Source organism: Periophthalmus magnuspinnatus, chromosome 13 (assembly GCF_009829125.3).
Source record: "Periophthalmus magnuspinnatus isolate fPerMag1 chromosome 13, fPerMag1.2.pri, whole genome shotgun sequence".
In the NCBI taxonomy this organism is placed as follows: domain Eukaryota; kingdom Metazoa; phylum Chordata; class Actinopteri; order Gobiiformes; family Gobiidae; genus Periophthalmus; species Periophthalmus magnuspinnatus.
Genome location: NC_047138.1, coordinates 26,566,540 through 26,593,420, shown reverse-complemented (window position 1 = coordinate 26,593,420; position 26,881 = coordinate 26,566,540). Strand labels below are relative to the sequence as shown.

The 26,881-nt window shown below is 36.3% G+C and overlaps 1 protein-coding gene across 1 annotated transcript; it reads left to right on the top strand.

The window, feature by feature from the left end:
* Window positions 1-3,119: 3,119 nt before the first annotated feature.
* On the top strand, window positions 3,120-25,716 carry meis3 (myeloid ecotropic viral integration site 3). The gene is made up of 13 exons (XM_033977305.2): window positions 3,120-3,497; window positions 3,825-3,927; window positions 9,549-9,688; window positions 12,865-13,042; window positions 13,134-13,184; window positions 13,267-13,317; window positions 13,841-13,990; window positions 15,301-15,409; window positions 17,129-17,274; window positions 20,845-20,921; window positions 22,905-22,963; window positions 23,213-23,299; window positions 25,284-25,716. The coding sequence occupies exons 2-13, from the start codon at window positions 3,916-3,918 to the stop codon at window positions 25,481-25,483; spliced, it is 1,260 nt and encodes a 419-aa protein (XP_033833196.1). The 5' UTR covers window positions 3,120-3,497; window positions 3,825-3,915; the 3' UTR covers window positions 25,484-25,716.
* The last annotated feature ends 1,165 nt before the right edge of the window (window positions 25,717-26,881 follow it).

Sequence of the window (26,881 nt, the reverse complement as noted above, 5' to 3'; positions counted from 1 at the left end):
AAAAACTAGGCGTATATAGTTACTCAGTATTCAATTATTATTATTATTATTATTATTATTATTATTATTATTATTATTATTATTATTATTATTATTATTATTATTATTATTATTATTATTATTCAGAACGTATGATTTGGCTAAGTGAAGGTTACGAATGACGTGCGTAAAAGTAGGCTATGACGTTATTTGTATTATTTTTAGGCCTATTAGGTCTAATATTAGCCGAATATTGACCATAAAGTTTGATTTTGTAAAGATAATCACGAAGTATACGATCTAATTTTTAAAGTTGCCATGGTAACACCGTAACTTTGTGAATGCGTAAGTTAAGTTGTAACGTGTCATTATATTAAGCCTATTATTCACCTAATGACATTAAGAAAGTATGATTAGATTAAAAATGATCGCAAAACAGGTTGAGATCTAACACATAAAGCTGCCACCGTAACATCCCCACTTTATGAATGACTGCGTAAAGGAAGAAAGCAACCCACGAGAACACGAATCCACCAGATGACGCACGTTTTAAATGATAATCCTTTTCATTCACCTTGTTAACAAAGTGAAAACACGGCTTGCATGGCCCTTTCCAGCCCATTGGAGCCGTTTCAAGCCTGTGTTAGCGGCTCAGCGGAGGGGGGCAGAGCGCTGTGATCTGGCCGGCCGAAGAGCAGCCCCCTGGGGAGTACAAAGCGCACCGACTGGAAGCGCTGGAAGACCCACACAGTCACACACGGCATGCCGCCCACGGAGCTGCCTAACCCGGCCTGCTGTTCCCCGCCAAGCCGCTGCTGATTGAAGTGCAGCCCTTCGCAGCGGGACGGGCACAAGGGAAGCGTTTTGAATAATTATTATGTTACTGAAGTGTAATTTACAACACAAGACTGCCAGTTTATAGATATTCCTGCTACGCGTACAGCAAAACGCCCCTTTCCTCAATTCGCCCCTCGGTTCAAATTAAACTTTCACGCTTAATGGACGAGTTTTCACACTTTCTCTCCAAAACCAATCCACAACATGATGGCATAGAGGTGGGCTATTGATGACATTTGGGTTGTGGCAAAAGAAAACACAATAAAACACTTTAAGAGCTATTACAATCCAGAGAATTTCTTGTCATCACACATGTTCCCTGGTTATTTATGGGCACACAGACTTCATTAAAGAGTAGAAGTTATAATGAAGTTGATTGCAAGTCCACAGGCAAAATGTTATCAGATTTATCACTCCAGTGTTTGGTGAAATGTGTTTTTATTGCACTTGTTGAATTAGGTTTTAATCACTTTTGGATCAAGTTGTTGTATATGCTGAAAAACTCCAGTTGGTTAGGTTACAACATTAAACCAAACCTCATATGTGGGCTGATGAAATGAAAATAGGTCTATAACATCTCTCCAGTCATTTTAATAATATCAGTTGCAGCCAGTGGTGGAAGGTAACAAAGTAAAAGTAGTGTAAGAACTGTCTAAAATTTTACTGTGGGTACTTTTTACTTTTAATTCAATTGTGGGTATCTGTACTTTATACTCCTCTACATTTTTGAACTGAACTAAAAAGTAAAGTAAGTACTTTTGTGGTAACATCCTGTTTGTGGTAACATCCTGTTTTCAAGTTCAAGCTTCAACTTTCAAAACAAAAATAAATACACAAAATTCATAAAAAAATGAAAGAAAGAAATGGATTCCTATTGCAACTGTTGACCAAAATAGAAGTTAAGTATAAGTTTTAAATCAGTATCACTACATTTAACACTTTAACTTAGCTTTTTACTCTCAAAGTACACTTTTTTATGTGACACTTTCACTTTTAATTGAGTAACTTTTTACTTTCATCCACCACTTGTTGCAACAGGGAAAAAGTTAGTCAGGACATTTCAAAAAGGCTGGTTTTATGAATTAAAAAGTATAGATTCACCCAAGTGCTTGAGTAAAAGTATTTAGTTGCTTCAGAGCAAACTTCACTGTTGTCGCTGTCACAAGAGAACACAAAAGGCCCAGGTGGAACACAATGAGGCTTATGTGACTTCAAATAGGAGGGAGATTCACCCATAACAAAATCACAGCCGTCGATCCCCTCACACCTTTGATTCTTATGGCTTTTAACTCCATGAGTGGGAGACAATACAACAGTAATTAATGGGAGGGAGTCATTAGATCTGCCCAGAATTCAAAAAACAATTCTCTGTCTTATCACTCTCAGTTATTTAAAAGGAAGGCCTACAAACAAATATGTAGCACAGTAGCCTACTATAGAACTAAGAGCGTTAAGTTGTAAGTTAGAAATATAGGATAGGATGGATAAAAAGGAAAGAAGTTAAATCAATGGGATATGACTGTTGCCATAGTGATTAACAATTTAAAACAGTATCATATCCTCAGAATTGGTGATTAGTTTGAACGCAATAGATTTTTTCATGATTTCAATTGTTTTTTAACTTTTATATTTGTATTTGCAAGAATTAACTTCATTTCAGGCAAGTTTGATACCCTGTTTTTTAAACTGCAGCATCCTTGTTTGGTGTCTATTTCAGAATTATGGGAAAAAGAAAAAAAAAAAGTGGACAGTTTCCATGGTGATTAACAGTTTAAAACAAAATATTACATCTTTTGATCTTTTGAACGGGAAAAACTCGTCAAAATGTTGTATATAACAGGAAGCTGAGACCTTGAATGCATTTGTTTAATGTTGTAATTGATCAGTGAGTGTCCTTTATTTTAATTAAATTCATAGCATCTTCTCTCATTAGTCATTTCTGTATGAGCCCACCACATTATGCGCGCTTGTGTCTTCATACGCCCTGCTCTTATCGCATTAATTGATTGCCCGGAGTCCTATATTACTCGGACTACATCATATCCCACTCCCGCTGGCCAGTTATCACCATTCTCCCGGAGTTATCCCCAAGATGACGATCATAATCTGCCTGAAAGTAATGTACCTACGGGCGGAGGCACCAAAGGCTATGGAGTGCGCTTTCAACAGATAAAACTCGACCCATCTTTGGTGATAAAGGAGCAGTGGGCAGGGGGCGGGAGAGAGAAAAACCCAATGCAAGGGTTCAAACGAGGAGGGGTCGAACACAGGGAGAGGGACAGAGAGAGAAAGAGAGGGAGAGATAGAGGGGGAGAGACGGAGAGAGAGAGAGACCCCGTCGCGTTTTGACCCGCGCGTCACCACTCCTCCTCCTGCTCTTCGTCTTCTTCTGTAGAGGCTGCGTGCTCCATCGCTCATTCCCAGCCACTGACACATCCTAAGCAGCGAAGCACGGACGGACAGCGAGCGAGAGGAGCCAAAAAGGAGAGGGACGATCGCCTGCCGCTTGCCTTCTCGCTTGCTTCGGCTTTTATCGAGTCTCCCCGTAATACCGAGCGACCTGCACTTATTAGCCCGTAACCGGAGAGCTCTTTACGGGAAGGCACTTCGCTGTTTACCGCCGCCTTTCTTCTCTTTGTGGACACTACCTCCGGACTCGCACGGGACTATCGGTGTTTACGGTAAGAGAGCAATCCTTCTGCCCGCCAATGCCTCGTTGTTTACAGCCGTTTTGCGCTCTTAAAGCTAATACCATTTAATTGCCCTCCGGATTTCATTGTTATAAGTGTCTTACTACCTCTTAAGATAAGCATATTATTAACCATTAGCCCCTAAGTAAGACTATTACGCCAATAAAATCTATAATCCCATAATGTTGTAACTGTGATGGTCCACTGGGGAGGCGACTGTTTTGTTTACATTCTTGTTTATTCACCTATGAGGTTATTTTATCAACTTCTACATCAAATAAGTGTCAAAAATGCTCATTTCTTAACTTGCATTTTCAGGGTTTACGCAAAGGAGCAGAGCGGCAAAAGCATTGTGGAGTAGCCGAGCAGAGCATCTCCGTCCCCCGAGTAGGATTGGCTGTCGAGCCGCATGGAGAAGAGGGTAGGTCCCATGTTGTTAAGCTATTTTTTTTAAAAGATGTTTTAAATTTAAGAAGGGAGGGTGGGTGAGATGCACACGCCAATAATTGGGTTATACCAGTAAGGAGCAGAGCGTGGTTTTAAAAGCATTAATGGACGCCTATTGCTTGGTTATTACATGAGTGGTCAGTATGAGAAGCGCAAAACAAGGCCCATGAAGTCACCATTATGGACTGAGACGAGAGAAAGCATGTCAAAAGCACACACACACTTTCTGAACACGCTTTTACGTCAATTACGTCCACTTTTCCATTCACACGAGCTAAACGGTCCCGAATTTGACCCTCCCTTGTGAGTACGAGTGTTGTTGTTTGGTGACACCACTGAGCCGTGACAAGTGGAGATCAGGGTTAGAGGGAGCAGCGTAGGTCATTAAGAGCAAAGGCGAGATGCAACTCCGTAAGTAGGTCAGTGTTTTTGCTACAGTGATTCACAAGAGGCATGGATGGATGGAGCAGGGAGGCTGGCTGGCATCTTACTGACTCTGAGAAGTGGTAGTGTGTAAGAGTATGGTTTGGTACTACCTAACTATAATTTAAATACATAGGCTGACATATAAGCAAGGAATGTGGTTTTCTAAAACACTGGGATTTTAATTTTCTTCGTTGAGCCAGAAATTAAGGTTATTTGACCAATCAGTTATGTTTAACATATGCATATTTAACATATTTATCCATATGATGTTAAAATCAACTCTTTGCAATGGATACAGATATGTTTTTAATTCAGGTAATTCCGCAGTTATAAATAGGTCTATTCGGTTTGACCAGCTATCCAAACTTTTACGCATTACGCACAGAGATTTCTTCAACTGTTTCTCTCAGTCAGTTTTGACACTGAAGAGTAAGAAGATTACATACTTATTTGTCATTAATTTAGTTTATTTTATTGTAATTTTCAGTGTATTAATATGAAGCTTTAGAATAAATCTAGTCACCACTGATTCACTTTAGCCTGTGGCAGTAGTTGGGGATCTTTACGCACTAGAAAAGGGAAGTCGTGCCAATTAAACAGTCCATTTGGTTGTGCCAATTAAATATTTGGTAAAAAACATTTAGTCAAGGATCGGTTGTTGCTCTCTGGAGGTTCTGTCCCCGCTGCTCTGTTAATACTGGCCCTTGGGACTTGTTAGCAGTAGCGCACACACGCCTATTAAAGCTGTAAAAAGTTATACGCCGCCGCTGAAACAACACAATTAAACCTCGCGATGTGCCGCTGTCCTTCCCTCCGCTCTGAACCCTCTTTTACGTGACTTTTCTTCGGACAAAAAGTTGGGGGAAATCCGCGCTATTTGTCATCTCAACGTGCCCCGCTTTGATCCGCGTGACGCACGGAAACACGATAGGGTCCTGGCGTAAAGGGAGACGTGCAATCCGATAGCGGTGATTGTGTTAATAGCCAGCGCACATAAAACTAGAAGGTGTGTATAGAGCGAGGGCCTCTCAGAGCAGGTGCTTTTTGTGATCTTGATGACCATATGGGGCAGGAGTATAAGGATTTGATAGGGCCCTTCAATGTTCCTATATCTATGCGTGTTGAGTGCAACCTGCTATGAAATGTATGCACTCTGTACTTTTTGTCTGTGAAAGTTCCATCCACATTGCAAACTGATCAATAGATTTGTCAATATTTGTCAGAGCCTTGCAAAATATAATACGATACTAATATTAAGATCTGACCAAAATGTTACCAATATTATAAGGTGTTTGGGGTTGCCAGATTAAAACATATGTAGCAAAAATACATTTTTAATTTTTTGCAATGCACAGACAAACGGTTGACAAGTTTATGTGTACAATTGTATTTAGATTTAGATTCAGATATCAGTGTGTATTGAATGTAAATGTTCAGTCTATATGATTTTCAGGTTTGACCAATATGTTACCAATATTATAAGGCCTTTTAGGTTGCCAAATAAAAACAAAACACATGTACCAAGCTTACTTTGTCTTTTTTTTTTTTTTTTTTTTTTGGTAAGTTATAGACAGAAGACATAAGAGTTCATGTAGATAAAGTTCCGAGAGGGTTCAGACATCAATGTGTATTCAGTCTTATATATCCAAATTTGTTATATTTTTACATTTTGGGTCATCTTAAAACATATGCAGCAAGATTACATTGTTGTTTATTTATTTATTTATTCTTTTCTTTTTTTTTTTTTTTTTTGGCAATTTACAGATCGAAGACATACAGACAGAAAGTTGTGTACAGTTATATTTAGGTAAGCTCAATGTGTATTCATAGTCTTATATATCCAAAATGTTATATAAGGCATTTTGGGTTAGTTTAAAACATATGTAGCAAGATTACATCGTTGTTTATTTATTTACAGACAGAAGATATATAGACAGAAACTTGTCCACAGTTATATTTAGTTATAGGTCCGAGCGGGTTCGGACATCAATGTGTATTCAGTCTTATATATCCAAAATGTTATAGTTATACATTTCGGGTCAGTTTAAAACATATGTAGCAAAATTACATTGTTGTTTAATTATTTATTTATTTATTTACAGATAGAAGATATACAGACAGAACTTTGTCTACAGTTATATTTAGGTGAGGAGTGGGTTCAGGCGTCGTTCAAACATGTTTAGACTAATCTTATCTGGGCACAGTGGGTTTTCCCCCTGACCTATGGACACACATAGCTGTAAATCATAACCTCTTGCCCGCTGAAAGAACACGGTCTGCGCCAAAAAAAGCTCCCGTAGCTGATCAGCACATCTTTTACAGCTTGGTTAAAATAACAAAGGGCACCGGGCAGTTGCTATGTCTGTCTGCGATCCCAGCAATCCCCAAAGGACCGTCCTTCAGGGGTGTTCCTTTAATCCCAAACCCGGGCGAGATGTGCTGACCTGGGCATAGCGCCTTCTGTAGAGGCCTTAGAGACACGGGCTGGACAAATTAACTCATAACAAAACACACAGGGACAAGTGTGATGGGATGCCAGGGAGCAGGTCTGGGGTCATTGTATATTTATAATGGTATAAGGGGTGCAAACATAGGATAGTCAAAATATATTCAAAGAGCAATGGTGAATGTAGACTATGGTATTTTATATATACATGTCCATATTATACACGATGTGATAAATACTATATCCACATAACGTTTATTGTATGTTAGATGGAACCACACCTTTTTTGGGGGAGGGGGGGGGGGGGGGTGAATTATGAACTTCTGTGACAAACAGAGAGAGTTGCATTCTGTTGTCTATTTTTTCCAGCTAATTTTTTTTAACAATATTGTAGATTTAGAATACTTTTTGGAGCATGATTCCACTTGATTTGGTTTCAGTATTATTGTTTATTGTCTCTTTACTTCAGCAATATATTGCACTTAAAAATTTGTTATTGTGGTAAACCTAATCTTACATAGAGATGGGAGATGTAGATGTATGGAATGATATATCACGATTCTTGTTTTAGAAATAATTAAGAAACTGAGCATATATTCTATTTTAAAAACATATTACAAGACCCTTCAAAAAGAGGGTTTTAAAACAATAGAAATTTTAAAAGCAGAGTTAAGTTTTCAGATAAAGGTACAAAGTGAGATTTCTGTAATTACTTATTGAGATCACATAGACAAAACATTCAAAAATAAAAATCTTAAACATAAACATAAATCTTAAAAAATATACCAAAATATGAAATGAAAGTAAAAAATTGAATCGTTTTTGTTTCTGCATAATATGGAAATTTCTGTGCTACTTATTCAGTTTGAAGTAACCAATGATCTCCTAATGAAAAAGTATTGATAAGACGATGTAAGCAATAGTAAATAGTTTTTATAGCACAGTTCGTGCAGTAGATAATGATTTATATTAAAAAATAGGTTAAAATATTTATAAATGCAGTTTTATCAAAAGTGCTATCCTTCCGTGTGTCTTATGCACAAACCAACTCCTTCTCTCTGTGGATTTGAGCATCGTGAGTCGCACCTCTGCATGTATTTTCATAATAGTGTAATATGTTTGCGTGGTGTTGAAGTGTGTACAACCCTGTAGAGCCTGTTCACAGCGGGTAGTGAGGGCCGACTCAGCACGACTCCGCTCTGGTATAAGGAGGAGGAGATGGCATTAGCAACAGTCATCAACGCCCACCATCAGATACCAGCTAATATGTCCTCTCCAGCTTATCATTTATAACAAGCAAATAGCACTACTGGTACGTTTTAACATTAGGGCTGCCGGCACGATTTTGGAAAAAAAAATCTATGTTTTTTCTGCAAAGTATTGGGATTAGATTCGGAATATATATACAAAAAGTAGGATTCTGTTCAGACTGCGTATTGTTAGCAACTACAGGAGCGTTTTTAAAGCGAAATTTAAAATACTGAAAAATGATGAACCGATTAAACAGACTTAAGAATCAAACGCATTTACGTTTGTTTGTATAAAAACGCAGAGGGCAGTCTGTTCTATGTTAATAATTTTGCAAATTTGAAAATCTGAGATCTAATCTAGGACTATCAATGTTATGTTAGTTGGACATGTACAAGTGGATTTATTCTGATAAACACAAACATGCAACGGTATCTGTGTTGGTGTTTGCCCACTGATCCGAAGGTTGGCGGTTCGAATCCTGCTCTCGACCTAAACATCATTGGTTGAGCAGTCAGATCCACTGACCCACAAATTGGCGGTGTGATACAGGCTCTCAAAGATGACTGCTGTTGTTGTGTCCTTGTGCAAGACACTTTACCCACCACGTTCCCAGTGTCTGCGTACACTGTGTGAACGGGTGAGTGCCTAGAAGGTGGAAAAGTGCTATATAAGTCTGTGACCATTTACCATTAGCACTGTTATACATAATACATTTATTTAAAGCCAATATTTCATTTTTCAGTGTTCAAAAATACACCAAGTTATGTATTTTTTTGACCGACTGTTTTGAAACCTTTATAATGTAGTCTTTGCAATACCTTGATATCTTCCTATACATTTACCATGCCCAAAATATAATTCAAATTTGAGTCTACTTGTCTGACTGAATACAATACAAAATCTATACATCCCTATAACCACCTATATAAGCTCTAAGAAATCTTGGCCAGACGTACATTTACTTATGGCTTTTATCACTGCAGTGTCTCAAGTTACAAAGCATTGAAATGTAATTGTGAACTAATTCACAACACACAGACGCTCCATTGACCAAACACACACACACGCACACACAGACAGAGAGACACACACACACACACACAGAGTTATAGACCAGACGTCCAGCTCTCTTCATAATAAAATCTGACCTGATTTTGATGTCCACCAGCCCACAAGTCAATGTCTCTGTTGTTAGCCACTAATTACGTTTCAGTATTAACATTCAGTAATTTATTATTGGTGTTCACTGTATCCATAGCAACTAAGGTTCGATTGTGATAACAGTTTTTACATACTGTTATCGCTCTTTCACGCTGAATATAAAAGAAAAAGGTGACACGTTTCAGTGTAGGTTTATATTAGCGTTTATAGTTTCAAAATGTCCTATGTTGCCAGATGTGGAAAAATTATCCATCTATCACCCTATTGTTTATAGTATGAACTCTCCTTTCATGTGTTTTGTTGTGTTTCAGTATGAAGATCTGGTACACTACTCCGGAACCGAGGGCATGGCGGTGGGGGGGTACGCAGACGACCTCAGGGGGCTGCCTCCGCCCCAGTACGGAGCACCCATCCCGGATTCACTCAAGCACCACAAGGACCAGATCTATGGGTAAGAAGAGGGGGAGGGATATTAATGAGGTAGATACTTAGCCTGAATCAATCTTAAAGAGTCCATATTACGCTATTTGTTTAATCTATGTTATAATGTTGTTTCCTCATCACAAATATACCTGGAGTTGTGTTTTCTTTCATTCACACGTTTCACAAACAAACCCTACATATTTAGGCTGAGTACTTCTTTCTATCACAAAACACTCTGTTCTACCTTGTGATGTCACATGGTAATACAGGAAGTGCTCCACTGTGATTTTAAACTCCATACACCTTCACTAGAATTATTTGGTTGATTTCAGCCCTACAATTGCCGATCTCTGAACTATAGATAAAAGGTAGCTGTTAACTTGAAAACTACCGGTCAAAAGGTGGAGCAGGGCATTTTAAACTTTGGAGATGTAAACTTAAATTACTCAAACACATGAATGAAACAAAACACAACTCCAGGTACTATGTTTTTGATGAGCTATAACATCATAACATGGCTTAAAGCTCACAAGAATTAATTTTGCGTAATATAGCACCTTTAAACTATTTGTACATTATGAATTTCATCTTTGTTCACACCTTTCTGAGACTAATTCAAGTGTAATTATTATAAAGTGTTACCTAGTCCTATCTGATTTCTGAAATGCAACAGAAGTACTCTTTATTTACCCTAAAATAACACATAAAATAAAAATTGTAGATCTAAAGTCCTGTTTTACTTTGAACCCCTGAGGAAAACTTAATGATTTCTTTATGCAGTTCTGAAATGTGTTTAAGCCTCATGTGAGTGTTATCAGATTAGCTTACACTTGTATTTGTACACTGTGAATGTTGCTCTATGTGAAATATGGCCAGTTGTCCGCACTAAAGTTACTGTCTGAAAGTCTATCCCTCGTGCTCTCTGTCAACTGCTAGCCTGTTTATGTCTGCTATGTTAACTGATTCTATATGAGTGGGGCTACAACATGCATGGGTTTGCTGTTTACTAATGCACAGATTTTTTTTTTCTTCAGAACGCATAGGCAAAATATTCAAAAGTTGTAATTTTCAGATGTAAAGCAAAGCCATTGGTTACTTTATTTTTTTATTTGATTCATTTGAAGATATCAGTTGTAATAATAGTAGATTTGATTATGTCATATGTTCACATGCATTTGGGTGTTCAATGGACACTGAACCAGATGTTTTCTGGAGTATTTTCATTTCTGGCACCAGTATCAACTTGTACACATCAGACGGTGTATCAAAAATGACATCTTCTAAGAATTAAAATTTGAATTGTTATTATTATTTGTTATTATAGTACAATTATCAAGAGCAAAGGCTGTAATTCTTTAGTTTGTCCCCTGTTGTACTAACCCTAACCTCTCTGTGCATTCTTTAATGTGTAGGATTCTAGTATAATTTTATCTGTTCATATTTCAGTCTTCTCTCAATTTTTTTAAATTCTTTATGTCATTTACCAATGAGGTATGTTTAAAAAAAAATACATGTTACTTATAATACACTATTTTTACCCCCCTTGCTATACAAATATTACATACACAGATAAATACATGCACTCCTGTAAACATATACCGTATTTTCTGAACTATACGTCACTCCAGAGTACACGTTGCACCAGCAAAAAATGCATAATAATGAAGGAAAAAAACATAAGTCGCACTGGACTATAAGTCACATTTTTGGGGGAAATGTATTTTACAAAATCCGAGACCAACAACAGACATTTTATGGCGAGTTATGATAATAACAATAAAATAGAGAACACCAGGCTGAATATCAGTACAACACGCTAATGTAACACATGTATTCAGCTACATGAAGCAGAGACAGCAAACTGAATGGTTTGCTGGTATGTTAACGTAAGATATTAACAGTTAATCAGATAAGTAAAGCATAAAAAACAAGCTAACAAGTTTACTCTCGATCTCACTCCATATCACTAAATCCACTGAATTCTTCATCGGTGTCGCTTCTGAACTGAGGTGGCTGTCATACTGGTATACAAGCCTAGAGTGCCCTGCGTGGTTGTCAGAGTGACAGTAACGAAAATGTGAAGCTATATATTTTAATAATTTCACATATAAGTCGCATCTGAGTATAAGTCGCACTCCCGGCCAAATTATGAAAAAAAGTGCCATTTATAATCCGGAAAATACGGTACATAGACATAATCTCATCTATACACAGACACATGTGACACCACATGTACAGTTATGTCTTAAGTAGGCTTACGTATATCCATGCACATATACATACACATACATACATGCATATGCATATACGACATTAAATATAATTAGATTAAAATAACAATAATAATATAAAACTAGATTATTGATTCATGCCATATAGTTATGTATCTATGTGCCTTGATTCATTTCCGGTTCTTTGATATTTGTTTTATGGCTGTGACCCTTGGCACCCAGAACATATAGCATAACATATATCCAAATTGGTTGGATACTGACTACCAAGCTTATATTTTACCCACAAATTTGCTTGATTTGCTTTATGACATGTGTCCAATATGGCTGCAGTTTTGGGCCTGTGTATAGAGTCTGCACCTGATCAGCATTAATTTCCTCACAGTCTCTCCAACAAAACTGCACGTATCCAGGTTGTGCAAAAGAATTTGACCAATAGTTTCCATGCATAATTTTGCCTTTATATAACTGCAGATATTTTTACAACCCAGGCTCTACTCCTTGCTGATCACTGTAAATTGCAAACCATTTCAACAAACCATTTTCCCAAGAATTTTGAACGCTATTTATTTGTTCATCATATTTGTGGTTAAGGTTATTCCAGATTTGTCCTGTTTGAGTTTTATAACTTTTCGTAGACTCGTAGACTTCCAGGATATTTAAGACGAGGGGATGGAGATCTTGAGTGGACACTGTATTTTTCCTTTCCATGTTTTCAAATGATTCAGTTATGATACCTTGTGATCCCTTGTCTCAATGTTAATGCATCTAGAGTTGTTTACAATGTCCACAGTGAATAGAACCCTACTTTTTATACATGTATTGCAATATTCACGATTTTGCAGCCCTATAGCAGGAGTATTTATGATGTCTTTACTTAAGAGTACTTGAATATACTTGAATTTCTAGGACCCTTTACCTCAGTTTATATGCAGTCTAACTCTGTGTGTGTATGTCTATGTGTTCTTTGCAGTCACCCGCTGTTCCCACTACTGGCCTTAGTCTTCGAGAAGTGTGAGCTTGCAACCTGCTCGCCTCGTGACTCCGCCTCCTCCCTCTCAGGGTCCTCCCACATGCCCGGAATGACCAATCACAGCGACGTCTGCTCCTCGGAATCCTTCAATGATGACATCGCGGCCTTCGCTAAACAGGTGAGTGACAACTGATTCAGCCAATAACAGAGTAGAGATTTATCGGAGTTCTGAATGGATTTTAAAGTGCTACTTGATTCATGTTTTGTAGATTCGCTCTGAGAAGCCGATTTTCTCCTCCAATCCCGAACTAGACAACCTGGTAAGACTAATCACTATAATGCTATGTGTTATGTTTTAAGTGTTTTGTATGAATTATTTGTATATTTCTCTTCCCTTCCCAGATGATCCAAGCAATTCAAGTTTTACGATTTCATCTGCTGGAGTTGGAGAAGGTGAGTTTTTTAACACACACACGTATATGTATATGTTTATGTATATGTGTATATATATATATATATATATATATATATATATATATATATATATATATATATATATATATATATATATATATATATATATATATATATATATATATATATATATATATATATATATAATTTTACTTTTTTTGCTGATAGCAGTAGACAAAGCAAGCAGTAAGAATATGAAGTCATTGATATCTGAAATGTCATTAGAATTAATAACAGTTTCAAGATTTCGCCCCAACCACAAAACTGTGGGTCAGTGGATCTGACTTCTCAACCAATGACGTTTATGTCGAGAGCAGGATTGAAACCACCAATAACCATTTTTCAAACTTACACACACAGGCATACTGGATTTTTTTCATAATTTGGAAGTCTTCACATCTAAATTACCCCGTGTTATTAAATGTTAGGAAAAATCTAATTATACCATTAATTATAATGGTTCTCAATTGTCTAAAATACCATGCTTTTCTTTCGTCTTTAGGTCCATGATTTGTGTGATAACTTCTGTCACCGTTACATCACCTGTCTGAAGGGGAAAATGCCCACAGACCTGGTTTTGGACGAGCGAGAGGGAGGCTCGAAATCCGACATGGAGGACTTTGGAGGGTCCTGTACCAACCTCTCAGATCAGGTCAGTCCCAAGCCCATTCAAAACTCCCCTAAATCCCTCTAAATAATAATCATAGGTTTATCTTTCATGGATTTGAATGATGAACGTTAATATTGTTTTCTTACTATTTTATCCTGTATTTTATAAATGCTTTATTATGCAAAAGGAAGGTTTTTACAATTGTAATCTTTAGTTTTATTGTGCTAGAGCCTTTCTTAGCTTTAGACCACTTGTTTAAAAAGACCCCACAAATCACTGACAGTTAGAAGTGACTGAATCTCATTGAAAATGTCATTATTTCACATGGAAGAGAAACATTGTGCCAGATTTTGTATTATATAAAAAAAGAAAAACTCAGTTCTGATCAGGCCATTTTAAAGCAAGTTTTGAATAAAATCCAAAATCTTAAAATCTTAAATTACCATTCAATGCAAATAAAAGTAAACATTTAAGTGACGTGCACTAATTGGTGCAGCAATTGAAAGAGTCAACACTTAAATAAATATCTTGGGTTTTGGCTTGACGAAAACTTATTCTTTAAAAAACATACCTCAGAATTATGTTCTGTTTAAAATCAAAATGATCATTTTATTACAGAAACAAATCTTGTATCCCATTGAGTTACTGAAAATAAATTGTTTGAGCAATCCTTCTTTCTGTACTGGATTATGGAGATATAATGCAGACTTCAGCCTTTACTTTGAAACCTTTAGATGCCCTCTTCCACTCAGCCCTTCGTTTCATAATAGGCGATGAACTTAAAACCTAACACTCTATGGAAAAGTAGGTTCATCACTATCTGTCAGAAGAGAACAACACTGTATTAAATGTATTTATAAGGAACTACTTGATAAACTGCCTGAATATCTCACTTGCTTTTTGAACTTTGACTTTGACTAGAGCGCAAAAACGCTTTTTGTTATTTTGCTTCCCAAAAATGGAATTCAAGGACATGGAAAACTTGATACATTGGTGCCAGAAATGCGCTGTAATAATGTGGTGATAAATATTTATAATCACTCCTGCTCCAGTGTTTAATGTTTTGGATCTATGTAGTTTTTTTGTTGTTGTAATTTTTCTGTATTTTAATATGGCGCCCATGAAAACAAGAGTCTGAGTGTTCTCATTGGGCTGCATAAATATAGATACATGAAAAAATGAAAAACAAACCATAAACCATTCCAAAAACACTCACTACCTCCTAAACAAGCAAATTCTTCAATAGATCTCCCCTTCCCCCACATGAGTCTCACATTACAAGCCCATAGAACACAAAAACAGCTTAGTACCTCCTTGTTTTAATTTGGCGTGTGTCTTTCTGTTCCCCGTAGGGCGCCTCATGGTTACGTGAACCGGACGAGTGCGCCACGACTCCACTGGGGACCCCCGGCACCTGCGGCCTGCCCTCCCAAAGCACAGGGGACAATGGCAGTGACACAGGTAAACACAAACTGCTTATTATGCACTTAATATTGGGAAAAACAGTGGTTCTCAAACTGAGGGGCAGGGATGAATGATGGTACACAAGTGTCTTAAAACCAGGGGCTCCGATTTGGTTGGATTGTAGCTATTTTTATACCTTCCCAGATTGGACTTTCCAAAATCATCTTCATTTTCCCCATAGACTTTTTTTTTTTTTTTAAATGTACATGTTATGAGTTTATTGGCAAGAAACCAAAGTTGTTTTATATTTAGAGGTTTCAGAAATAGATTTTAAATAAAATTATAAGCCTTAATTACCATAGACTAGATAATTCCCCAGCAAGTTTTAACATTTTTTATAATACAATTTTTTATTTTATTTTTTTAACTCTATGGGAAAAATGTATGAGAAACATAGTTCCAGAACCTCGAAATAGGCTGTGGTTTTGTATTCTAAACTTAATTTTACATTTTCAGTGTTTTGTTCTTTGGTCAGTTTGGTCTCTTAGCAGCAAGCTTTCATGTGGAAACAACAAAATGATCCACTCCACACTGAAAGATGTTTTAATATTCAATTTAATCAATTTGCATGCATAGAGTTATATGGAACATTGTAAGTTCAAAGGTGTTTTCTCAAAATGTATTTTGACTTGATTGTATGTTGGAGAGGGGGCAGATGGTGACCATCAGAGAACCAAAGGAAATATGCAAATCAATTATTATTTTGTTTTTTCTACTGTTAGTTTTATTTTATTTTCAAATTAATTAATTAATTTATTCTATCCTTTTTTGCATACTCGGTGTGGTTTGTGTTTTGTTTTCTGGTCAACTTTTATGCCTGTAATATTGATTTCCATTATTAGCATCACTTATTATGGTTACTATACTTGGCTATTATTATTATGTATGCATGTATGTATATGTAGGTGTATATGTGTGTATGGATGTATGTATATGTATGTATATGTATGTATATATATATATATATATATATATATATATATATATATATATATATATATATATATATATATATATATATATATATATATATATATATATATATATATATATATATATATATATATATGTATATATTTTTTTTTTTTTCTTTTAAATTGACATGGGTGCATGTATTGAGATGTATGTGCATCTGCTCCTGTGCTTACCCGGTAGGGGTGGGAGGGCTAAAAAAAATTTTAAATGCAATAAAAATTATGAATGTATATATATATATATATATATATATATATATATATATATATATATATATATATATATATATATATATATATATATATATATATATATTTATATATATAATTCCAATGTATTAATTTAAGTTTAAGGATTTAAGGATTTAAATTATCAAAAATTCCCTATATATATATTTTTAGTATCTAATATGTCAACAAAAAGACCCAAGAAATTCAAACCTGGCTCTTTCCATTTTTCTGTTTTGAATCTCCCAAAATTATTTTTTGCACATAAAACACCAAATATTTATATGAAATCATTACATGATGAAAAACATGTAATACATTTTGTTCTTACATTTATGTGAGTTAACTACAGTAGAAGTTTGAAATTTATATCTTTAAATTAAAATATTTTCCCTATTCACCTGTAGTGTCTCACCTTAAGAATATTTACAAAACAAAAATATAATATGGAAAATGTGTTGCTGTTGCATCTTTATAAATATTAAGTTAAAGTTCTTGTTTATTGTGTGTTTAGGAGATGGTCTGGATGGAGCTGTGGCTTCTCCGAGCACAGGAGACGATGACGACTCTGACAGAGACCGACGAAACAATAAGAAGAGAGGGATCTTCCCCAAAGTCGCTACGAACATCATGAGAGCGTGGCTTTTCCAGCACCTGTCGGTAAAGAACATAAAACAAACTGAAAATAGATATGTTTTTCAGTTTGTTGTTGGAAACGTAACTATTTCTGTTTGTTTGATCATTTGCATGAAGTAAAGTGAGTTGTTTAGACATGAAGAAGAGGAGATGAAGAGGCTGAGGTGGCTCTTGCTTTTGTTGCTGAAGTGTAGAAAGGTCAGATGGTTGAAGAACATATTCATGGGTTTCGACTTCCTGTTACAGACGACATTTTGACTCTTCATCATCATTCATCATTCAAAATATAGATTATTTTGTTGTAAATTGTTAATTGCTATGGAAACAATCTTTTTTTTTCCATCAATGTGAAACCCATGGATATTAGCTGAACAGGCAAAATGATGGAGGGGGGAGTGCATTTATATGAGAGACCTGAGAAGGATTGATTTAAGGTGTAACAGCCTAGCTGACAGAAATACAATAATAAATGTGTATTAAAAGTTTTGTTCTGGTTTAGTCCCCGTTCACTCATAATTTAGAACATATATACCAAACATCCTGGTTAGACTTGGGTTCAGTGTAGTTTTAACCTGATTTAGTCATGTTTTAGCCTAGGTTTGGTTTAGAATTTAATCTTAAACTAGTCCTGTTTAGACTTAGATTACTTTATTTAAAAGTGTCAGGTTGTGATTGTCTAGTAGTGACAGGTAAATGACAGCAGGTAAGAAGAGGATATACATACATCATGATCAATCTTAATTATAATGGCCAGGAATAGTAATTATTATAAACTGCTTAACTTATAAAAAGTGTTGAAACATAACATAACATAAACATAAACATAACATAAAGTACTGCATTTCAATAAAAATCTTAGGTATCTGTACTTCACTACATTTTAAAGTGGATACTTTTTACTTTTACTTCATTACATTTGAGGTCAGGCATCTGTACTTTCTCGACTACATTTTTGAACAGGACTGTAAAATAAAAGTTTTTTTATTACTGCCTGAGGCCTGCTGAAAAGGCTGAGGGTTTATTTTTTTAGCACACTTTGAGTTTAAGCAAACAAAAATATACAAATAAAAAACACCTTGAAAAAAAAATAAATTCAGTTGTTTCTGTTCAACAAAATTCAACACAAATCTTTATCAAAATCCCAACATTTGAAGCTTTATTAGATCTCAAAATCTGCGCAAAATAGTTTTACTTGTTACTCTTTAAGTACATTTTTAAACAAGGACTTTAATACTTTTACTTAAGTAGTTTTTCCATGTGATACATTTACTTTTAGTAGTATTTTTTTGCTCCGGTATCTGCACTTTTACTTAAGTAACAAGAGTACTTCCTTCACCACTGCATATAAACGTAACTGCTCTCCTTTATTTCTACACAAAGCTCAAGAAAATATATTTTTGCAATAATTACCACTTGGTCCAAACAATGAAACCTTGTGCAGAGCAGCGTAAAATGGAGTAATGAGTTGAATAGGGTTTAGTGCAAGGCCAAACCCCATTGACTATAACAGACAGAGAGCGAGCCCTGGGTTTATAATGGGGTCAATTAAATGAAATGGGAAATAGTGGGATTAAGCGATGATATGAATATGTTGAGTGTTGAGGAAGTGGCTGCGATGGACAGAGTAATTGTGGGTGAGGTGATTAGATTGGTAATTAGCGATGAAATGAGGCAGGTCAAATGTTTCATCACTGCAATTACTACATTATGTGAGTGTGGGAGCTAGCAGCGTACACACACAGAGCAGGAGGATATTAGGCGCTTTTGAATTTATATTGTAATCTGTATTCATTTCATTGTCAAATGGAGTTTAGACCTGTCACGATAACAGATTTTGAAGTACGATATATTGGTACAGAGACATACAGCGATAAACTGTAATACTGAGACTACTTTAAAGGGCCCATATTATGCTATTGTCTGATCTATGTATATAATGTTGTTTCCTCACATTATATACATAGATCATTCACATGTTTAACACACAAAGCCTGCATATTTAGGCCGAGTTCTTCTCTCAATCGGAAAACAATCTGTTCCACGTTGTGATGTCATGTGGTAATACAGGAAGTGCTTCACTGTGTTTTTAAACTCCATACACCTTCACTAGAATCATTTGGGTGATTTCAACCTTGGAATTGCCAATCTCGACTGAAATAAAGGTAAAAGGTAGCTGTTAAGTTGAAAAATATTGCTTCATGACATCACAAGGTGGAACAGAGCATTTTTTAAGATAGAGACAGACTAATAATAAAACATGTGTGAATGGAACAAAACACACATTTTGCATAAGGGACCTTTATGCCACTGACACAAAAAACATTAAAGCAAGATAATCCCAGGAAACCATTTTCAAATAGACAGTATCATTAAAAGGCCTGAGCCGCAACATATAATGCACAATTATTGGCCAATAATTAGCCATAGAAGTGACTTCAACCTTTTACAGCTCAACTGTGATTGTATTACAACAAAAATACCCCAAATTTTCCCACTCACAAAGAAACTGTGCACACGATAAATATTGACCCCCAAAATATGTATTGTTCCCGCTTTCATTTATTGAACCGTAAGTCGATATAGTGCTTATCATGACAGGCCAACCGGAGCAAGGGAAAATTGATTTAAAAAAAGGGGATTTATTGATTATCCCAAAGACAATATTTAGGCAATATTAGGACAATGCATCATAATGAACTAAACTGTGTAAATGGTGGGGTTGAGGTTCAGCTATCAGACAAAACATGTATGAACTGTAAAAGCAGTTTTCACAAAAGAGCAGAACTATTACTTAACCTTATGTGGAAGATCACGCTGGCGCCTTCTGTTATTTAAGTTTTTGTATTATATACCCAGTGGTAGAAGAAGTACTCAGTTTTGTTATTTTAGTAAAAGTACAGATACTGGAGCAAAAAATACTCAAGTAAAATTATCAAAGTAGTAGTAGTAGTAGTAGTAGTAGTAGTAGTAGTTTTGAGTAAGTAAAGTACAGATACTTACACACAAATACAGTATTTTACTACTTGTACTTTGTTATGTTCCACCACTGTATTCTGATATTCTCATTTTGCGTGTCTCAAAAACATCATTTCTTTCATATATTGCCCACTTTTGATTGTACTTATTATACAAATGTGATTCACATGTTGATATGTTGACCACTCTAACCACTATGTGCTAAAATGTTTTCTGCAATAGTAAAGAACAAATTTACTTTTCATTTTAATAATAGTTCCATTAATAAATTATGTAAAGAAATACAAAAAAAGAAAAATATCCTCTGTATAACATAGTTGGACCAATGCACTTGCACACATTGCTGTTAGGTTTTGTGGGGACATGCATGCACATAGCACTGCCTTACATTCATTTTTTGGAGACTGATCTTAACCTTAACCATAATTTTAGTTTGCCTATACCCTCATCTAAATGAATCGAAATAAAGCGTTTACCTCATGGAACCCTGATTTGTCCCCATAATGAAGGCATATCCCCATAGAGTCATTATATATACAGATTTCAATCCCCACAATGAGTTAAATACCTGCTCACAAAATCAACAATGTAAATGAACACGTATGTCTTGTCTTCCAGCACCCTTATCCCTCAGAGGAACAGAAGAAGCAGCTCTCCCAGGACACGGGGCTGACCATCTTACAGGTCAACAACTGGTCAGTGCCACCCCCAATCAATAATCAATACACTAATACTCTGCCTTATCAATATTCAGTTAGGGGTCAGGGTAAACGTGATCCTTCAACTTTCTAATTAACACCAGTACAATACTAGTACAATCTATAGTCACAAAAAAGAATTAGTTTATTTTCAATTTGATTTTAAAGAGCCCATATTATGCTATTTACTGATGTGTTATAATGTTGTTTCCTCATCAAAACCATATCTGTTTTGTTTCATTCACACATTTTTAACATACAAAGCCTAGATATTTAGGCTGATTTCTTTTTTCAAACAGAAAACCACTTTTTGATTACATGTTGCAATACAGGAAGTGCTCCACTGTGTTTTTAAACTTCATACACTTTCACTAGAATCATTTGGATGATTTCAGCCCTGGAATTGACGATCTCTACTGAACTAAAGGTAAAAGGTACCTGTTGAAAACTACAACTTCATGACATCACCAGGTGAAACAGAGCATTGTGTGTGAATGAAACAAAACACAACTCCAGGTATGCTTTTGATGAGGTAACAACATTTTAACATGGCTTAAACCTTGAGTCAAGAGTCAGTTTTGTGTAATATAAGACCTTTAATTTTAGCTTGAAATTAAATAACGGTTTTGCACATTTACAAGATTATAATCTATTTTACGACAGGACAAAAGGGGGCGGGTATATTTATCAGGGTCACAATTTAGAGAAATCAATTTGCTCTGCACTCATAAACCAGAATGGCAAATCCATACCCAATAATCAAATTATCTCAACAGCCAAAGTGATGGTTCGTGCTCTTGCTTAAATAGGCAGAAATGATACACCTACTCATAAATCACTTACAGATCTGCTCATTTATTTCAGTAATCCATTTCAAAGTGAAAAATATATATTATTTAAGCCACAGTATAGCTTTATATCTATCTCCGTGGAGACAAGCAGATGACACTGTACCGTGTATGTGTTTCCAAGGTAGTTCTGTGCAATACAAACACCTGTAACTGAATACATGCAAAATATATTTAATGCTGTTCTGTGCAACATGGATCAAAGCAGTAAAATCTACATAGGGACAAGCAGGTGGTGGACTCCAGACGGCAGAAAGGTTACATAGCGAAACTTTAAGTATCGGATTAGTCCCAGTTTAGTACTGTTTTAGCCTTCCTTTAGACCTGGTTAAATCCTCGTTCAGTCCTAGTTAAGACCTGGTTTCAAGCTTGATTTAGTTCTAGTTTAGTCCTGTTTTTAATTGAAATACTGAAATTACATCTTTGCCATCCCTCATTATCAAATTTATCTGTAAAAATGTATCATCATTGCCCCTTATTGTATTCTTTATATTCTGATTTTAACACAAATAATTTCCCTCACATTTTGGTGTAATATCATATCAAATCACACTGTAGCTCTGAGTCGATGCAGATCAGTTAGCAGGGCCGTATTGATCGTGGCTGTGGCCTTAGCGCTGATTTACTCTGGCCCCTCACAGGGTTAAGTGCTTGTAAAAAGGGAAAAGGTTAATAGTCTCCAGCTAAGCCTGGTTCTCCATTATACAGTGGCCTTGTACGCCTCTCTTTCTTTCTCTCTCTCTCACTCTCTCTCCCCTTCTCTTCCACTCTCATTCTCTTTTTCTCTCTCTCTTTTTTATTTCTTTCTCTCCTTTCTCTCTTCATCTCTCTCCCTATGCCCTTCTCTCCTCCTCCTCTCCCTCTCTTTATCCAATCTCCCTTTCCTCCCTGTATCTTTCTCCATCTTCCCACTCTCCTTGGCTCTCTCTCTTTCATGTCCCTCCCTCTTTCCCCATCTCTCTCTTCCACTCCTTCTGTCCCTCCCTATTCCTCCCCATCCCTCTCTTTTTCTCCCTCTCTCTCTCTTCTCTTCCTCTCTCTTATTCTCCCTTTCTCACTCCCCCTCTCTTTCTCTCTCCCTCGTTCACCATCTCTATTTCTCATTGTATTTTCCTTTATGTGTCTGATGCAGGTTCATCAACGCCAGGAGGAGAATAGTGCAGCCCATGATCGACCAATCAAATCGCTCAGGTTGGTGGATATGGCTTTTTTATGTCCTGTCCAATACCGTATACAGTGAACATTTTTATGTTCAACTGTGTGCAACATAACAACCTCATCTAAGCACAATCTAGGTTAACTGTAGTAGTAGTCAAAGTAGCAGCAGTCACAGCAGTAGTAGTACTTTTACTTTACAAATATTGTTGATTAATTTACTAAGTCAGTTAGCATAATTTTAAAATATGCCTCTAAAATATAATTACTTAATTTATGCCATAGGTCAAGGAGGTCCTTATAGCCCTGAGGGAGCAGCTCTTGGAGGGTATGGCCTGGACGGACAGGGCCATCTCGGGCTCAGAACAGCAGGTATGTACCTGCGCTATACCCAATACCCCATTATAAAGACATCCATGTACCCAGCTATACCCTTCAAACTAGGGGCGGGTAAACTTTTTGAACCATGGGCCACAACGGATTCTAAAATTTGACAAAGGGGCCGGGCCGGGATATATATATATATATATATATATATATATATATATATATATATATATATATATATATATATATATATATATATATATATATATATATATATATATTATATATATATATATATATATATATATATATATATATATATATATATATATATATATATATATATATGACATTAGAGATTTGGCCTGTAACATGTAGCAAAGCATGAGTATGAAAGGCCCATTGTACAAATTGATTTCCAAATGCATTAATTAAATGAATCATTAATTTATTAAATTTCTGTTAAATAGACAGCAGAAAAACTTTGAACAAGGTTTACCCTTACCTGTTTTAATATAACATTTGGTCACGTTTGGTGGACCGGATTAATAAGGCTAAGGCCGTAGTTAGCCCATGTCTGCTTTACACTATTATAAAGGCATTCATGTACCCAACTATACCCTTTGCACCATTATAAGTACATCTATGTACCTATATATACACTGTACTACTGTACCTGGGCTATACATTTTACTTCATTATAAAGACTTCAGTGTACTCAGCAATACCTTTTACCCTATTATAATGACATTTATATACCCGACTATACCCTTTACCCCATTATAAAGACATCAATGTACCTGGGCTGTACCATTTACCCTATTACAAAGACAGCAGTGTGCCCAACTATATCCTTTGCCCCATTATAAAGACATCCATGCACATAGGCTATACTCTTTACCCCATTATAAAGACTTCAGTGTACCCGGGCTATACCCTTAACCCCATTATAGAGACATCAAATATACAGCACCAGGTCAAACTGCTGGTGAAAACTGCTTAATGTAGAAAAGGCAAAGTAAGGAGTGCATTAGAGTGGTCACAGCCCGCGCTCCTCTTAAATGTTTAAACAGGCACTTTGACGCTGCTATTTTTGTTTGCTATATTAAACATATTAATGAAAAATTAAGTAATCACCGTGGTAAAGGAGAGGGCACTTTTGAAGCAGTACTTAAATATGAAGCAAAAAGCTAAAAGTACAGTCCGTTTCTCTAAATAAATAAATAAAATAAAAAACACGATAAATATGATACATACAAGTACAGAACGTAAAAAGGCTAATTCTTTGAAATTTAATAAACCTGATTGTGTAAGGGATCAAAATATAAGTTTGGATTTCACTGTATCTCCACAAAACATAACTCATACTGTAAACCATTTATGTTACCATCATGCATTTTCCAAAGCCTTCCCAAACCAAGAAAATGTTTTTGCTTTGGACCATCATAAAATAATTACATTGATAATAGTGACATAATACCGGATGATAATATACATGGACAAATATGGGCACCATATGTTAATGTGTTTGTGTGGTTTTTGGTCTGTTTGCATGATTCGAGTCTGGATGAGGGGCATTTTACATTTATTTTAAGTCAACATTTCACTACATTTCATTATTCTGAGCAAAAGAACATAGATCAAAACCGTCATATCCACAGTCTTTTATTATTGTTATGATGCTAAAATTTCAAACTAGATTTCAATACTAAGGAATAGACGTGATACTTACTAATTCTGTCTTTATTTAGACAGTAGAAGTGTCATTTTCAACATTAAATCATAGTACTTTTGTTTATATTACCATGTGGCCATATATCTGCGTAATCCCTCAGTCTTCCAGGTAGATTCCATAGTGGTCCATGGGCATATACTAGTCTATGTGGTCTTATACTTGTTTTGATACAGCTCAAGATCATTCTAAAGCTATTCACGAAAGGCTCTTTTATGTCCTGTGACTTTTTTGATATCGATACTCAAATGAGAATCAAGTTACAGTCTTTTAGCACTCTCCCCTCTTATCCTTTAGGTCTACAGGGGATGTCCTCTCTTCAAGGCGAATACCCGGGGTCGCTCCTGTCCCAGCCCGGGTACCCTCCTCACCCTGGCCCCTCCCTCCACGCGTACCCCGGAGCCCACCCGCACCCCGCCATGCTCCTCCACCCGCCCCCCCACGCCCACCCAGCCGAACCTCTACTGGCACAAGGACTGGACATTCATGCACACTAGCTGCAGGCCTGAATGGGACACACAGACTGATGTATGCCTGGGAATGCACAGACAGACTATGGAAATATATTCTGTGCATTGCGTGAGTGGAGTATGTGTAATGACGCATACAATATTTAAAGAGAAGAAAATACACAAAGTTTACATTCCCCACTTAAAGACCTCAATGTAGCCTCCCTGCTTCACTGTACAGACCAGAGCAGTGGTTCTCAAACTGTGGGCTGCGTAACAATCTTTTGATACAACTCATTGCTGTTCAAATCAGGTTTTATTGCTGTTTTAGCATTGCTTAAACTCAAAGGTGTATATCACTGGTTTAGTCCTAGTTTAGTACTGGTTCAATCCAGATTTTGACCTGGAATAGACCTGGTTTAGAATGAGTCCAGATCATTATCCAGGCTAGCCCAGATTGGTTTAGTTCTGTATAGACGTAGGTGCCGTTCATCCATTGTTAATAATGTAAATAATAATCTCTTTTACCCCGTGACTTGGAGTTAAAGTTGTACTATGTAACTTTTCTAGTAGAGTAAAAGCCAAAAGTAAAATCTGTCAACTGGACAAAATGTTGTAAGAGTTTCCAGTAGAGGGTCCTCCACCTCCTTGTGTCCATGTACATGTTATTGCTTTGCTTGGAATGTTCCACTGTATCGCATTAAACATATCCATCTCCATGGAGACAAGCAGGTGACGTTACCAGGTCAGATTTGTGAAAAGATGAAACACTTGCAATTAATACATGTAAAGTAAATACATTTAATGCCATACTACAGAAGGCAGAGGAAGCAAGCAGGTGGTGGACTCTCCATCAGAAAAGTTACACAGTGCACCTTTAAAACAGGGATCATTTCAGCGATGTTACTTGATCTGAAATCGTTTGAGAGCCACTGGTCTAGTCCTGTCCCAGTCTGGACCCACAGGTTTAAGCCATACCTCTTTTACTCTAGAGTCAAGTGCTTCCTCCTCTCCAAATATGTCCACTGTGCCCTGTGGGTGAGACCTATGCTTTAAAACTACACTTCCCATCATGCCTCTGGAGATGACTGGCCACAGATGGAGTCTTTGCTGGATTTTTGGACCAGACTTGAACCTGTGAACACTTCGCCTTCTTCACTACTTCCTGTCTTCCTCCACATTTTACTGTCAAAATTATATACATCAACCACTATTTGTATTAAGGCGAGACACTACAGGGGAATTGTTTTGGACTTTTTGCTTCAGTAAATCAGATAATATTTTTTTTTTACCGTGTTAAAAACAGATTTAGTTCATTTTAAACAGTTTGCAGTCGTCCAAAGTTATTCCTCACTTACCATATGCATTTTGAGCATCCTAATTATTCACTGCGCTTTTCACAACTTTCAAAGGCTAAAGCTAACAACAAGTAGCATGCTAATGTGC

What these genes read in the sequence shown, in the direction of transcription:
- meis3 (XM_033977305.2), top strand. An exon ending in CACAAGGACCAGATCTATGG is followed by an intron (nt 9,689 to 12,864) that starts GTAAGAAGAGGG and finishes TGTTCTTTGCAG; the next exon opens with TCACCCGCTGTTCCCACTAC. An exon ending in ATCTTACAGGTCAACAACTG is followed by an intron (nt 20,922 to 22,904) that starts GTCAGTGCCACC and finishes TGTCTGATGCAG; the next exon opens with GTTCATCAACGCCAGGAGGA.